The 15,643-nt window shown below is 31.4% G+C and overlaps 2 protein-coding genes across 2 annotated transcripts in view; one reads left to right on the top strand and one right to left on the bottom strand.

Moving 5' to 3' along the window:
• The window catches only part of LOC126850848 (cilia- and flagella-associated protein 298), a 52,714-nt gene that overhangs the window by 2,986 nt on the left and 34,085 nt on the right, over positions 1-15,643 (top strand). The window lies entirely within an intron of this gene.
• LOC126850636 (uncharacterized) lies at positions 4,510-13,972 on the bottom strand. The gene is made up of 5 exons (XM_050593831.1): positions 12,054-13,972; positions 11,528-11,738; positions 7,925-8,379; positions 6,392-6,689; positions 4,510-6,074 (listed from the first exon to the last, which is right to left on the bottom strand). Exons 1-5 carry the CDS (start codon positions 12,194-12,196, stop codon positions 5,796-5,798), a joined length of 1,386 nt encoding a protein of 461 aa, XP_050449788.1. The 5' UTR covers positions 12,197-13,972; the 3' UTR covers positions 4,510-5,795.

Genomic DNA, 15,643 nt, shown 5'->3' with positions numbered 1-15,643 from the left:
ATTTGCAAATTATCTCTTGCAAACAAGTAATTTGATATTTTCAAAGCGTTGGACGAATAAATTTAGTTTTAGATTTGAATTTGATCAGAGTTTAATTTAAATAATTTTGATCGAAAAAGATGACTGTTTGGTAAGGCAATACTAATTTTAAAAACATATTTTTTAGTATAAAATTTCTACATACACATTGATTCGTATTTATATTAAAATGAAGACTGGTCTTAATATATGAACTTTTTATTTTATAAAAATTATAATCCAATTATTAAACAATGCTTATATATTTAAGACTATTCACAAACATTTTTATAATATATACATAACTATTTTTAATTGATTCTTATAAATTTTTTTTTTTACTTATTAATCTAAATTTAAAATTAAATAACGTAAAATAATATGAATATGTATATTTATTGAAATTAATTATAATGGAGACATTGGGGATATTCGCAAATTAACAGGTAAGTGTTTTGAACTCGGAGAAGCGAATGTCCCATTTCTATTGTTTCCATTATCGATTAGAAGTTGGAATAAATAGCTAGTAAGTGTATATGATACTCCTATATAGCACAAAAATAATCGATTCCGAGCTATATATATTTTAAGATATTATTTAACCTCACATATATTGCACACGTGTTATTTTTTCCATTATATCCTGAAATATGTTTCGTGCAATGCACGAAAACATCTTTTCTTAAACCAGCAACAAGTATGCTAATCTTTTCAAACTATTGTTCGCTTGAATGATCATAGGTAATGGTATTTCGTCAAGGGTTAACTGATCAAATTACGTCAAATTACTTGTCAAAGAGTCATTTTGCTTCTTTTCACATTTCTTTGCGGAAAATATAAGCTTGATCTAGCTTAATTGAGTGTAAAAAATATATATTGTGAACATTATATATACAAAAAATGATAGAATATATTGCAATATAAATCTTAAAATTCAGAATCTCTTTAATATTATGTTACACAGAACCAGTGAATTTTAGGTTTCCAAAAAGTGACAATACTAAATATGCAAATCATATTAAACTGAGACAATAATAATAATAATATTAATGACAATTAAAATATTAAAATATGTAACAATATATGTAATGTATGATGTCTCAATATATTGATGTCTAAACATGCTTTTTCTATCAAATCTAGTTTCAAAATATAATTAGAGCGATTAATTATTTCTTCTTCAGGCTCTCTAAAAATTTCGATAGAAGCTGGTTTCTAGCTATGTTGCATATTATATTTTAAAGGAACATAATTATACTTTTTCAAGCATTTTAATATTTCATTATTACGTCGAAGCCATCGCATCACATTGATTAGTGAATAGAATGGAAATTAATGTTCTTCTTTAGAGTCCGTGAAGTCAATTGCAATTTGTTTCGTTTTAAAGAAACTCGAATTAATAACGGAAAAAGGTATTCTTACGAATCTTATTAAGAATCGCATGTCGCGTACGTCAATTTGAAACGTGCCGCACAGGAAATTACGTCGACATGTGTTGTGCATTCATAAAGGTTGGCTTGTTCTCCTTAAATCGATAGAAGGAAACCACAATGTTTGCAACTGCATAATTTATTCGATCTGTCACATTGGATGTCTATCAATTCTAATGCTTTTCTCTTACTGGAGAACGAAGTAGTGAAAATTCTATTGAACCAGAATTCTCAATAGAACTTTTTATAATTCCTCGATATTATTTAATATCGCTGCAGAATACCACGATCGATATTTTTTTCAACAATGATGACTCGTTTCCTTCTTGGGTTGATCTACAGGAGAGAATGCTATTATATTACATAATGCGATAAATATATCCACTTCATATGTTCATTATTTTTGTAGAATAGTATACCTTACGTAGTAACAGATAAGAAGGAGACTTTGATATAGTGGCAATGGTAGTGTGGTCTGATTAAATATTCTTTAGGAATATAATTCGTTGTTCCAAATGTATAACGCGACATGCATAACATATTCGATATTAATAATAAAAGATCGAAAAATATTATTATTAATTTGCCGTTTTCAATAAATTAATAATATATTAAAGAGCGCCGTTTTTGTCTTTTCTAAACGAAAACTTATTTGAATCAAATAACTTCCTTTTGTTTTTTATGATTCACTGAGATTGTATTATTTTTTAGTTGGATGTCTTATCACGTATTGTTATTGTTTATGAAATTCCGATTGAAAGTTTCTATTACTTGACATTTATATTTATTTAAGACTATTTATTAAATCGCTTAAATTTCACGAATTACGAACGAATTTACATCTAATAGGACGATAATACTGGTATTATGAAGAGCCATTCACAGATGTCAAGCGATCAGGAATTGAACAGGACGCACTTGGTTTAAATCTGTACTTGTCGCATATATAGGTCGATTGCAATCCGATTTCACTTTTGTTTTTATCGAAACGATACGATCTTGTATAATGGAAAAAATGATAAAATCGGAAGTTTAAAGAAAGAGAGAGGAGAGTTTAGTCACAGCATGTTGATTTATTATTTTTATTTATATCACATATCTAGATGTCACAATATTAATGCGAATTAGCTTCAATATATATCGGAATCATGTTTCATATTCTGGCATATATCAACCGTACATGATATAGTATTACATAATATAATAATAATACTAATACATAAACTGTGCGCAAATAATCTATCTTTATAAAAATAAAAATTCCATAAAGATAAATTGGTTTCGAAGAAAATTTTTCATCAAGCGTTCTCTGTAATTTCATGCGAAATTATGAAGTAGAACTGTATTCGTTTCGCCAAGGTCAGAAAATATTCCTCGCTCCATGATTAATTTGCATGGCCGTATTACAAACGGACGGTAGATATGAGAAACATTTCGTTTTTGCGCAACAGGGCAGAGATACTTTCGTCACGAAGTGCTTCGCGACACGCAAAGTCCATCAACATTATTTTATTACAACTCGACAAATTTGGGCATCAAATTTTCATCGCGAAAAGAAAATTTTTAGGGCATATAAAAACTTTAAAATTTTACTAAAAAAATTTTAATAAAAAAATTTGTTTATATTTTTATTATATATTTCATTACGTAGACAATATATATGCTATCAAGTTTTTCTCTAATGTATTAGATAAAATAATTGCCCACTTTCTCTATTCCATTTTATTAATTAAGTCAACACGCGATGTTTATTGTAAATTATTTAGATGTAATTTTCAAGAGTGCGAATTAATTATTATGCTTTTGATGGAAAGTAATTAGAATATTATGTGAAAGAGAGGGTGCGATAAATTGCATGTACAATAAAGAAACTTTATTATTAAATAAAAAAGAGATGAGAAATATTGTTTTACACATACATATATGTCACAAATATGTTGACATAAAGGCAAACATATAATTATATATACTAGATTTTATACATTCTATATTATATTAATTATAATTTTATATAAAGAGGATTATTCTCTTTTTCTCTACATCGAAATACATAATCAATCATATGCACAATTGTTTGTCATTTGCATACTCATTTATCAATGATTAATCATCTCGGATTGTATCTTTGTAGTCGTTGTCTCTTAAAAAACATTATCCCATGGATTCATTAACAATTCCAATCATTTATCTTTTTATTTATTTTGAATTGATAAAGTAAAATATTGATTATTTATATATTATAGATAAATGATTTTCTTGTATGTTACTGGTTATATAATGATTCTTAGATAATAAAAACATACATCAAATACAATTTTCATTTATATTCCGGAAAATCTTTATTTTTCTATTAGAATAGAAATAACAGATATACTGCATAACTGCAGTGTTCATTTCCGGAAATGAGAGATTTTTTGTCTCTCGCTGGTTATAGCATTCGAAGATATTGATAGGTACACTTTATTGGCTCCATTGAAAGCGGAAGAAGGCACATAGAGTACAGTGGCGTTACAAAGTCTTTATTTCTTCTATCCTGATTATTTCTAGCTACTGTCCTTGCGTGTCCATGTGTATATATTTGCGCTCGCGTGAGATTATATTTATTTATCGCCTGTTTTCAAAGCGAATATATAAATATTTAGTTGAATGTGTGAGTGTATTTATGCATCCTTATCAGTTTTTTCTTATAAATTGTTTCTAAAAATTAGAATATTTTTTTGTGTCGATTAGCCAATAAATAATATATTGTTTTTATAATTAGAATAATTTAGAATAAATAATAGATTAAATCAAACTTATGGTTTATATATATAATATATATATATATATATATATATATATAATATATATAAAATTGACTAATTATTTAATCTAAAGAAAGATTATTTATTTATTTTATTAAGAGTAGGATAATTTTTTGTTGAAAATAAAAATATGAATCATAGCAATCATTTAGAAACAAAGTTTTTTAAAAAATTATTTTTAAAGTTTATATTTTTAATTAATATATTTATGTTAATTTTATTAATTTTAAATACTTTAAATGTTCATTATACGGCAAATCAGTTTTGACTTGAAACATACGTTAATACGAAACTAGCACGAGAACTTCAGTAACATCGATTACAGTGGATATATAAATGTTTCACTTTCTAAAAGCACATGTATATATTTACATCGCAAAATACAGATATTTACGCACAATATACATCGCAATTATGTGATATATAATGTACTGTACAATTAATTTAGGCAGTCATATAATACTCGGAAATTTTCATCGATATTAATCAATTCAGAAACAGGAAATTACATAAAATGTTTTCACCAGCACTATCAGAAATATCTAATTACGATTCTCTACAATTAACTACAGTAGCACGATAAATGGATGTAAAAAAGATATAAATGCGCATGTTCGTTGATAAGCGAATTAAACGAGTCGTCATTGACCTAAATCTATTTTGTACATTAAAGAAGCTTGTTCATTTTACATTAATTTTTTTTTTTAGTTAATTTTATTTATTTATTTAACTTAAATATATTTCGGCGTTTATTTATTTATTTCTCCTTTTATTTTGTCTTCGTTGATTAAATTATTGATTTTTTACTTTATTCATACAGTATCGCGGGGAACAGTTGTTGAACGTCACCTGATTCTTGTCATTGCACATGTCATTTATTGAAACACGACGGCATTAAATAATTATACTATAATTTTCTATATTATATATTTATTTTATTCCCTTAATGTTCCCTTGATGTATTTGGAGGCAAAATCTTACATTAATGTATCAGCGATTAATATCAATCAGTTTCAATCACTTTGTTTTGCGCGCAAACAAAGCTTAGCGATACATTGAAGGCAACAGTGAGCGTATAAATATATATTTTTACATATACATATATATTTATTTGACCGATCTATTGTATAACTCTAAGAAGTTCAATATAATTAACTTGGACCCCCCAGAACGAGTTACTTTCGATGAATTGCATTGGCAGAGAGATCATTTAACTCCATTTCGAACATAACGTCGCAATCACATATTATTCGTACCATTGCATATACATTATCAGTGACAATTGTAATTATAGAAAAATTAATTACACTTCATTACGGAAGACGACGTTAATGTCCGTCTGAGAACTTAATTCATCTCGCACTTGGAGATTTTACTTTCAAAGTTTATTTCTCCCACGATAGGGATGAATCTATTCAACACGACGAACCTTTAAAAGCCGGATATCGTTTCTCTTCTAAAAGGAATCCTCAGCCTCATCCATGTCGATCAGTGGCAGCCTTTCATAATCTAGCGTAGCGCCTATACCGAGTGGCGCATACTGCTAAAGGGACAAACTTCTGATTTCATTTTCATTAGCCTGGCTTTGAGTGGCGGAGGACGTTGCCTCCATGAGTCCCTCATCTTCGTCCTCGACCTCTTGCTTGTCGACGCAATATCTGCATCGCATTTTGGCGTCATCTCCCACCTTCACCGATCGCGAAATGATAATTAGAGCGATTACGCTGATGACGAAGAGTCCAGCCGGCACGATTATAGCGATCAGCAGTTCCATTCGCGTTTTTTTCAGATCGAAACGCGCCACCACGAAGAATGAATTGTTCTGGACAATATATCCGCGTAATTCATAATTGCAAACATAAGATGTTAATGTTTTACAATCTAGGATGAGAATCAATGTTCGAATAATTTTTTGTGAACAATTTCACGTTGTCATATATCGCATTTTTCTTTAACTTATCTTTCACAATGAATTGTTTTTTTTTTTTTTTTTCAAGAAAAATTATTCAAAAATAGACTTGTTCTCATACATTTTTTTATATTAAAATAGCCTTTATTTTAATAAAAAATTTTTAATTGATAATAAAGAAAATATCGATAGAGCAAATTCATCAAATCTTTAGACGGAAAATTTCTTACCTTATTATAATAGCAAGGATATCTGCTCTGCGCGGTCTGATTGTCACCATCTCGTCCATGGGTGAGGAGAAATTGTCTGCACTCGCCTTTCAGAGTGTTGACGCAACGCTCGAGATTGATGTATAATCGTGAGGTATTATAGATCGTCAGAGATTTTTGCGTCGGGACATAGGCGTTTGTAGGATCCGCCGGATACTGCAAGCTTTTCTCGTAGATTTTCAAGAAGCTCGTGAAATTAATGGACGGTTGGGGAACCTTGATCTCGTTCAACAAAGTGCCGTTCACGCAATCCTCCGTTCTGTGAAGGTAAACAAAGGCAGTAACGCTATAATGCGTATCAATGATTTATCGATACCCGTTACATGAAAATAACGTGCTTCGATAGGCATATCTTGCGTAACACTTGCAAAGATAATTGCACATCATTTTTTTTTTTTGTTAATTTTCCGTGTATATTATTTACTAACGCAATTCGTATATGTATATCTTTATAATGAAAAAATTTGAGTATATTGGAATGTAAAAAATGAATGTCCATGCTGTATATGTGGACTTCTTAAAAGGAGATTGGATTTAATTATATTTAGACCGTATCAGAACCAATTATTTTTATTAAAGGAACACGTATCATTTCTCCACATTTTCGCTTCTTACACGACAGTATAGGGTATTTCCATAGCAACCATTGATCCAGCAGCCGAGTCTGTGATTCACCCTAATATTTTCTCATTTCTTATTCTTTCTCACTTCATCTTTCGGTTGAACTATAACTTGCGAGTAACGAATGAAATTGTGTTCGTTATAAATCCTAATATACAGGTATATAAATATATATTGAAATTTTATCAGAAATATAATCCTATAAATATGTATCTAGTAAATATTTATTGTGGTGATGATAATAATAATGACATATGTTAAATTGTACAATTGATAAAATAAGAAAAAAGAAAATAAGTATATATATAATTCGAATGCAATTCTATTTTTGTTCTATAGACAAGAAATGTCAAGGTCCGATTGATCAATATCTGTGCGGCAACGCTATAAATCTTTTTTTGATGAGAAAAAGAATGGCAAAAGTATTTTTTCCTTTCAATTATCTAGACTCCACTTTTATCTATCAGCAGCAATTTGATTCTCGAAGCTCTCGTGTTTCATTGACTCTCTCTTCATCTTCTACGTACATTCAAAATACTCAAATATGATACATGTTATCAAATTTAGATATGAGGGAGAAATCCAATATTAATTGGGACATGAAAACTTTTTAAGATTAAAATAAATTTAATGCGTAGCATTTAAAAATTGATATTGCACTTGAATATGTTTATATTTGCAATAAACAAATAAAAAGATTGATATTTCTTTTTATGATCAACTAATCTCATGCATGTTGATGATATTCTTTAGCTTATAACTATGCGCAGGCAATCTGATATAACAAAATTTTTTTCTCTCTCAATAAAAAATTTTAACGGAGAAGTTTATGTCGTGATAAAATTTGACTATATCACTATTATTCGTCATTACCTGATGACGTTTTCATTCTTCGTAACGGCGAAACAGCTGGCGATGATGCTGCCGTTTTGCTCATTCCACATCTCGACGGGCTCGTCCAGTCTGGTACCAGGTAAACTACCGTTTGCTCTATTTAAGGCCATTCCGCGGGAACATCTCGCGGAGATGATGCTGTTGTCCTGCATCAGATAAACGTTGTTATCGCTGGTGGAGATGTTTGGACAGTATCTGTCGCAGCTGAAGGCGCTCTTGATCTTCGTGCATCTAGAGTTCTGACAGCTAAAGAAACCGTTCAGCTTCATATTGTCCTTCTCGCTGTCGATGACGACACCGTCGGCCTTAACATGACAGAGCATCAGCTCGCTCATGTTCGAACAATGTCCCAGGCTGCAGTTGAACACGCCCGTCAACATACTGCACTCGCTGCCGTTGTTGCAGTTGTATCTCTTCATGCTCCCCATATTTACCTATTGACATTTCTCATTTTTATCACATTTACTGAATCTCATTATTAATTACGAATTTAACTACATGATATTAATGTATGAAAGCTAATGAATTTTGATAGAAATGTAATCTCAAATTTATTCTGTCACAATTCTTCACTTTGCAATTAAAATTATATATATAAACAGATGACTTTAAAATTTTGTAAATGATAAGGATAGTGTATATGAGAACTGACCCTGGAATTAATTTTAATTAAAAGGCGAAATCTCTATCTAAAATATCTCATTATTAATGCGATAATTTTGTTTTTTCGTTACACAATTGCTACAGAAAAGTTAATTAACATTTATTATTTTTCTAGTGCTTATACGTGTAATTCTATTACGAAATTATTCTCCTCCTAACAGAATGCACGAGGAACATCCTATATGAAAGTATATACTGCGTATGGATATTTAATTACGCCCTCGCTGTTTATACAAGTTCGTCAATATAATTGCACAAAACTAGGCCGTATATACTCTAATCATACGCAGTAATTGAATCCCATTACTTTTAGAATGTTTCGAGTTTGTGTTGGTAAAATATTAGTAGTCGGCATATATTATGATGCCATTCGCCTAAATATTCATATTCTTGGTAGGGCACTCCCTCGAGGATAATTTCTTGCTCTCGTTGTTTGACATTAGCTTGTGATAATGAATACCGACTATTTTTAGCTGCTTTACGCGCGATAACTCGAAACCTTTCGACTCTCAGGAACGTCAACAAAACCTTTTCGGGATCAAATATGTCGCATCAAGTTAGAAACAAATTAACAGAACACTCGTGACATGCATTTTAATTATGTTCTGGATACGGAGATATTCTCAAATAACATCACCTACGTGTTTAATTAAACTAAACATTAAAATATTGTAAAACGATTCACGAAAGCAAAATTAATATATCATATTATTCTATCAATTTAAATTTCATGAATTTTGCAGAATATAATCTTGTTTGTAAAGTCGTTTGCGAATAAACTTTCTAACTACGAACATTGTTGACAGAGCGAAGGACTGTCCTTAATGATGTATCCGTTATTACGCCGGCGAAAATTTACGTCATATCGCGCATCTCCATCACTCTTGATAAGCTTCTTCAACAGCATCTCCATAACGGATTATAGTCATAAATAATTATATATTAGCAATGAGAAAATAAATGATATTACTCGCAAGTAGTGAAGAAAGAGTTTTATTTTTTAATTTTTTAAGATCTCTCTTGCAAATGATATTATGATTTATCATCGTATGCATATTTTATGCAATAAATTTTATAATGACATTTTTTCTTTGTATTATAAGAAGTTTATCTTCTCTCACGGGCTTGAAGCATCCACTGTTGACTATATAATCGATGCGATGGTTGATGGACCGTTATATATCGGTGAGGATAAGAATATGAAATGAGGTAGAAACGCAAGGTCAAGTTAAAGACAAAAACCAGATGCAATTTTTTTTTTATATAATTTTCGAAAAAATGCAAAAAACTTTTTATATATAAATTAAAGAATTTACATTTGCGGGTAGATTTGTGTAGGCGCGAGATTAAATTCTGCGAAATTCGTAAAATTTATATTATAAAAATATGATAGATATATCATATGAACATTGATCCGTTTAAAAATTAATTTTTTCTTCTTGTAAATCGTAACAGAAATATTTCAATATTTATTACGAAATGCGGGCTCTACCTGATCTTTGATAAATAAAATTATATTTTATCTGCAAATATGATATTACGGGTAAAATGCGAAAGAGAAATTCTTTTGTATATGTACATTTGCAAATAATGTAGCTATTTTACATACCTCTGCTTGTCCCGGTAATTTTGTCGAGGTGACATACAACACCGGCATTATATTTTAATGATAAATTGTGGGAAATGTCAATGTTATCGAGGATAAAGTCAAAGAGAACGAGGAATTGATCTCTAAGGGGTAGTTTCAATGTATAAAGCAAGTTTGCTGTTTCGAGTTTAATAAAAGCTGCGAACGTTAGGAATTCGTAATGAAAATAATTTCTAATAATACAGCGGGCATATTTTATTCAGATGCAATTTAAATTTTTTTCTCCATCCTGTCTCGACGTTTGACGCGCCGATGGAATTGAACACTCTCACGATCTTCGGTAAAAATGTAATATCGCCATGAAATGGAAACACCCACAAGAGAGTGGTCGTTCGTGTGGGAGCTGAATAATCGAGGTCGGTTGGAAATGTGTTGTGGAAATAAAGTGATCGAAATTGGAAGAATAAACGGTGGCGTCCCTGCCAAAAAGAAAGCTCTCGTATCTCGTCAAGTGGAAGAAGTTTTCAGGGAGATGGCAATGGATTATGGCCAGAGAGAGAAGCATGTCTGATTGTCCTTTCTGAGAAAGATTCGCGAAGGATTTTCAAGTTGATTGCGTAATTATTCGAGATTGCAATCGTTTGCGTTTAATAGAAACTAATGGAAACCGAGCGCAGGATCGTAAAACTTTAATGTAATATAAGATTTCGTAAATGTTTTTAATTTGCGGAGATTACGCAAAGCCCTAATATTTCCTCCTCACATTTTGTTAATTTTAAAACAGTTTTACAATTTTTTTTAAGAACAAACAGATTACTAATTTAAACTAATATTTAAATCAATATTTATGTATAAACAAATTTGCATAATTAACAATTCTTTTTTTTAATGTATTTGTGGTGTAAAAACAAGTGGATTAGTAAACTAAACTAACAATTTTAATGTTGAAATAAATAAATTTTATTGAAAAGCTCTTCTCCCTTTTCGATAGTATATTTGTTATTTTTTTATTTTTTTTTTTTTTTTAAAGAATCAAAAAAATTCATAAATCTTGTTTATATTCTTGCTCCATATAAGAAGAGAATTTCAAATACAATACATATAAATATTTTAAGTGCAAAATGCTTTCTCGTATTACATATTACTTCATTACATATGTATATTCGGTATAAAAAAATTTGAAATTACATATTTTTATTTTTTCCACATATTTTAACAGTATTTTTTTTTTATATACGTGATATATATTTATTTAGGATTCTTTGTGGCATAGTCGATACGACTGTACCACACTTTTCCGAGCAGAATTGTTGAAACATCACTGTACGCACCTGAGGGCATGCGATTGTGTCAAACTTGGTGCAGTTTTCGAAAAGCACGTCGGTGCCATTACGTCTGACGGTCGCGTGAAGCTGAGCACAAAAGCCGCTGGTTTTCGTCAAGCACCATTCGCCGCAACTCGCCCAGGCACAATTGTTCACCATCGTGGCATTAACGGTTTGGCACATCACCGGTTCCGGCTCGATGCCGACGTGAAAAGCTCTAAAATTAATTACGCCGCCGTCGTTAACGCAACATGAACGGTCTTGTAGAAAGGTAGTTACGAACATTTCTTTTTACAGCTTCATCTCAAATAAAATTCTTGAGGGGAAAGGATAACGACCGATTATAATTTATCTTGAATAACTTTCCTCGTTGAATAACGTTATTTTTATGGAGACTTTGCGGGAAAACAAATCTTTTAGATTATGAGATAATCATTTAAATAAATTTGAAAAAAAAAAATGGATTTGATATATTCAATTATAATGAAAATAAAAATTTTTAACGTAAATGACGAATTGTGTGACTCTTTACTTGTACGACGGCGCGTAGATCGCCACGCTGAGATAAACCAAGGCCACGCAACTGATGACAAAGGTAAACTGGAAGAAGCATATGCTGCCGCAAATCCTGCGGTCCTGTTCCGGTATCAGGCGGCGCTTCTGTTTCCGGCCCATCGTGTGCACTTTGTGATTTAGATTTATCCAAATATATCTGTGCCGTTTTAAAATTCTCTGTGTTGTATTTTTCGTGCAAATTTTAATTCCCTCCGCGTTCACAGAAATATTATCAACGCAAACTTGTCGAAGAATTATTCCACTGAAATTTTAATCTTTATCCTCTTATCAACGTATTATAACTTTCGAGAATTAATTCTCTTTGAATTTGACAGTCCCGTCTTCATAAAGTCGAATATTGCATGTATTATATATCTCTTTCTCTCTCTCTCTCTCTCTCTCTCTCTCTCTCTTTCTCTTTCTGCAAGCACATGATATAAAAAGCTAGGCGACTTCATGTCGACATTTCATTATTATCGTAGAGCGTGCGGCTATAGTACCTTTGTAAAAGATTAATCGCCGTCTCGTCCGAGGAGAACAACAAGTTGAAAGATCAGTGAAGTGTTTCGTGCTTAAGAATTGATCATTCATAGTAGCTTCGACAAAATATTATTAATTATATAATATATTATATATTATATATAGTTCTCGCGACAAAATATTATTTGCCAGAAATTCAGAATGCAGCGAGCAAAATATTTCGTTATGGATCTCTGTGCTTACTTTTCCCGTATATCTCCGTTTAGAGAGCGAAGTTCATAAAGTCGGTCGACAAGTGCGTATATACGTGTCACGATTCTTCTATCGATTAAATGATTTTGCTGCCTATGAGCAGAAACATGCGTCGGAACGCACGATCGTCATGTCATTTCGTCATAAGGCGCGATCGGGATGGTCCTTGAACTTCGAACCTATTATTTTCCGGTTCTCCGAAACGATAAAAATTGAAGCGCTGATAAAAAATCGCTAAAATCGATCAATATCAAATCAGCGATTTGTAATTGCTTCCACGATACACAAGCTTCGTGAAACTTAATTGATTTTGTTGAATTTCGTTGATGGTTTTTAACATGAATAATATCGCTGTAGATTCGTCGGATATAAGACTCATCAGACACGTGAGTCACGATTCTACTGAATCGTGAAGGGTTGCCCCACTTTTTGGACTGGGATGACCTACGTTGATTTAAGCTGGCGCGATTAGCCGTTCGTCGATAGGACGAAATGTATAACGGCAAAGAGGCCTTTTCCCATGTTTACACGACACGGACCCTCCCTATTCTTTTGTTAAACACGCTCGATCACCCGATGCACTTAAGACAATTACCACGTATTATACGTAACTTCATTAGCCGTGAGCGACCGTTTAATGATCTTTATAAAAAAAAGACACTATCGATTCTAGAGATTTTCTTGCTTACATAAAATTTTACGCTTGCCATTAACATCGGAAATGACATCGTTAACATTTCATCTCTATCGTTCTTTATATTGTTGCCGAGTTCTTGTTGGCATATCGTCGATTGTAGTTAATATACTGATGCTTTAAACTGATACATTCTTGAAATTAATATTTCCAGATGTTTTTTATTTTCTTGCTTATATAAAATTTTCTTCGGTACATTTTTAAAATAATGTCCACATTATTATTCATACACAGGAAAATGTTACGATCCTAAATTCATAAAGAGAAAATCGATCTCGGTATAAGACAGAGAAAGAGAGAGAGAAAGAGAGATGCTTGTCTGGAGGGTATTTACGATAGTACGATGAAGCCCTTAATGATTGTTCCATTTGCGAATAACCTTGGGCTAAACGATTAGCTTGTCAGTAATACCTTTGAGATTCTTGTTCCTGGAACGTCGCTAAACAATAGGCATGCTATTTAACCGCATCTGTCATCCCCTAGGAATGATTTATCGCGCGCGTGCATGTCTTGATTATATCTCCCAAGTTTTTTCTTTTTTTCATAAAATTGATTATGATCTTCTTTTTCTTTTACGAAGTAAAAACTATTGACAGTGACAAAAACAATTAGGAAATATAATTTTTGAAAAATTATTGTTTGTCAAGCTGAATTTGTCGAGAAGAACTTCGGTTTCTTTTGCGAGATTTATAACACTGCAATGTGCCTGACTAAACGCAAGTACTTACTACTCGTGCGAAACAAATTCCCAATCAAATCAAAACTGCTTTACCTTTGAGCTTGTTGAATGTTTCAGCTTTTCAAAGACATTAAATACTGTTTCAAATAGAAAGATTTTTCCGCTCGATTAATTTTAAGCAGTTAATGATAAATAATTATGCTTTCTTCTTCTTGTATAAGAAGACGATAATTCTTCCGCAAAATTTCGGCGATCCTTATCTTGTGAGAAAACAGTCAGACAGATTTGCTGTAACTTCTTTGTGTTTTTATTAAATATATCCTTTTGTAAAATGTTCTAAAAATTGTTGCATGTTTCAAGATTTTATTCGATGAATTTTTCAAATCAGGATAGAAAGAGAATCCACGATATTTTCTCCGCGACTCGCTTCCATACAATAACGTACATCGTTTTTTCTATTCACCTCACATTTCACTGAAAAATTTACACTTTGTTGATAATTACACAAATAATATTTGATCGCAAGAACCAATCATATGTCATTTAATCGCGAAGATTAATTTCACGTATGCGCGATTAATTCGAGTTTGGGTCATCGAGGCTGAACAACAATTTTACAAGAATTTCCGTCCATGATTCGCACGATAATTTCTTCGTCGCAATTTTCTCATCTCGAAGAAAAGAGTCGCGTTCACGCGTACATACACGAAGTAGCCATGCCGTCAACCAGCTTCGACCACTGTTTGAAAACAAGTCTGCCAGTCGGTGGTGAGACTCGCAAGCTCTCTCGCACGGAGCTTGCGCCGTAGTATAGCATTCTTTTCATGGGGGTGGGAATCTCTTCCATGGTGGAATGCCAGAATGGAACCGTTGAACCGCAAGTTTATAAACTTGCCTCATCCTATGATAGGGCAGTGAGTCGCAAAACTTTTTGAATGTGAACGTAAAAAAGTAACTGTTTATGATGAAGAGCTCTATAAAATTTTGCAATCTTTGTTTCAAATTTGTAAACAACAGTTTTTTATTTTACAGTATTAAAGAATGATTTAATTATACTTAAAATAATTAATGTAATTTAGTACATTTTTATATAAAATATACGTATAAAAAATTATAAGAATATCATTATGCGATCACAGATCCTTCTATATAGTTTCTTGCTTAAAATCAAAAGAAGAAAATTATTTATTTTTATTATATGACATACGATAAATTGATATTTATCATTTTGCATTATTTTACTTTGTGTTTATTTCGTAATATTATTCATCTTGTTTAGATTATCTTATTTTATATTCAAAATTGCACCATTATCAGCAAATGGAATATCCAATCAATTTTATATTATGAAATGTGAAACCATTTCCATCATATATCATAAATTATAAGTATAGTGCTTTATAAAACACAAAGTCAGTCGGTATCTATTTTATCGATTTAGATTCATCCCCTCGATATCAGC

The sequence above is a fragment of the Cataglyphis hispanica genome, chromosome 1 (assembly GCF_021464435.1).
Source record: "Cataglyphis hispanica isolate Lineage 1 chromosome 1, ULB_Chis1_1.0, whole genome shotgun sequence".
In the NCBI taxonomy this organism is placed as follows: Eukaryota; Metazoa; Arthropoda; class Insecta; order Hymenoptera; family Formicidae; genus Cataglyphis; species Cataglyphis hispanica.
This window is presented reverse-complemented; position numbering and strand designations above follow the sequence as displayed.

Bases quoted from the DNA above. Each gene is read 5' to 3' on its own strand.
- LOC126850636 (XM_050593831.1), bottom strand. From the start codon at position 12,196: ATGGGCCGGAAACAGAAGCGCCGCCTGATACCGGAACAGGACCGCAGG. The intron at 11,739-12,053 runs GTAAAGAGTCAC...AATTAATTTTAG, and splicing joins ATCTACGCGCCGTCGTACAA to AGCTTTTCACGTCGGCATCG. The intron at 6,075-6,391 runs GTAAGAAATTTT...TATATTGTCCAG, and splicing joins ATCCTTGCTATTATAATAAG to AACAATTCATTCTTCGTGGT.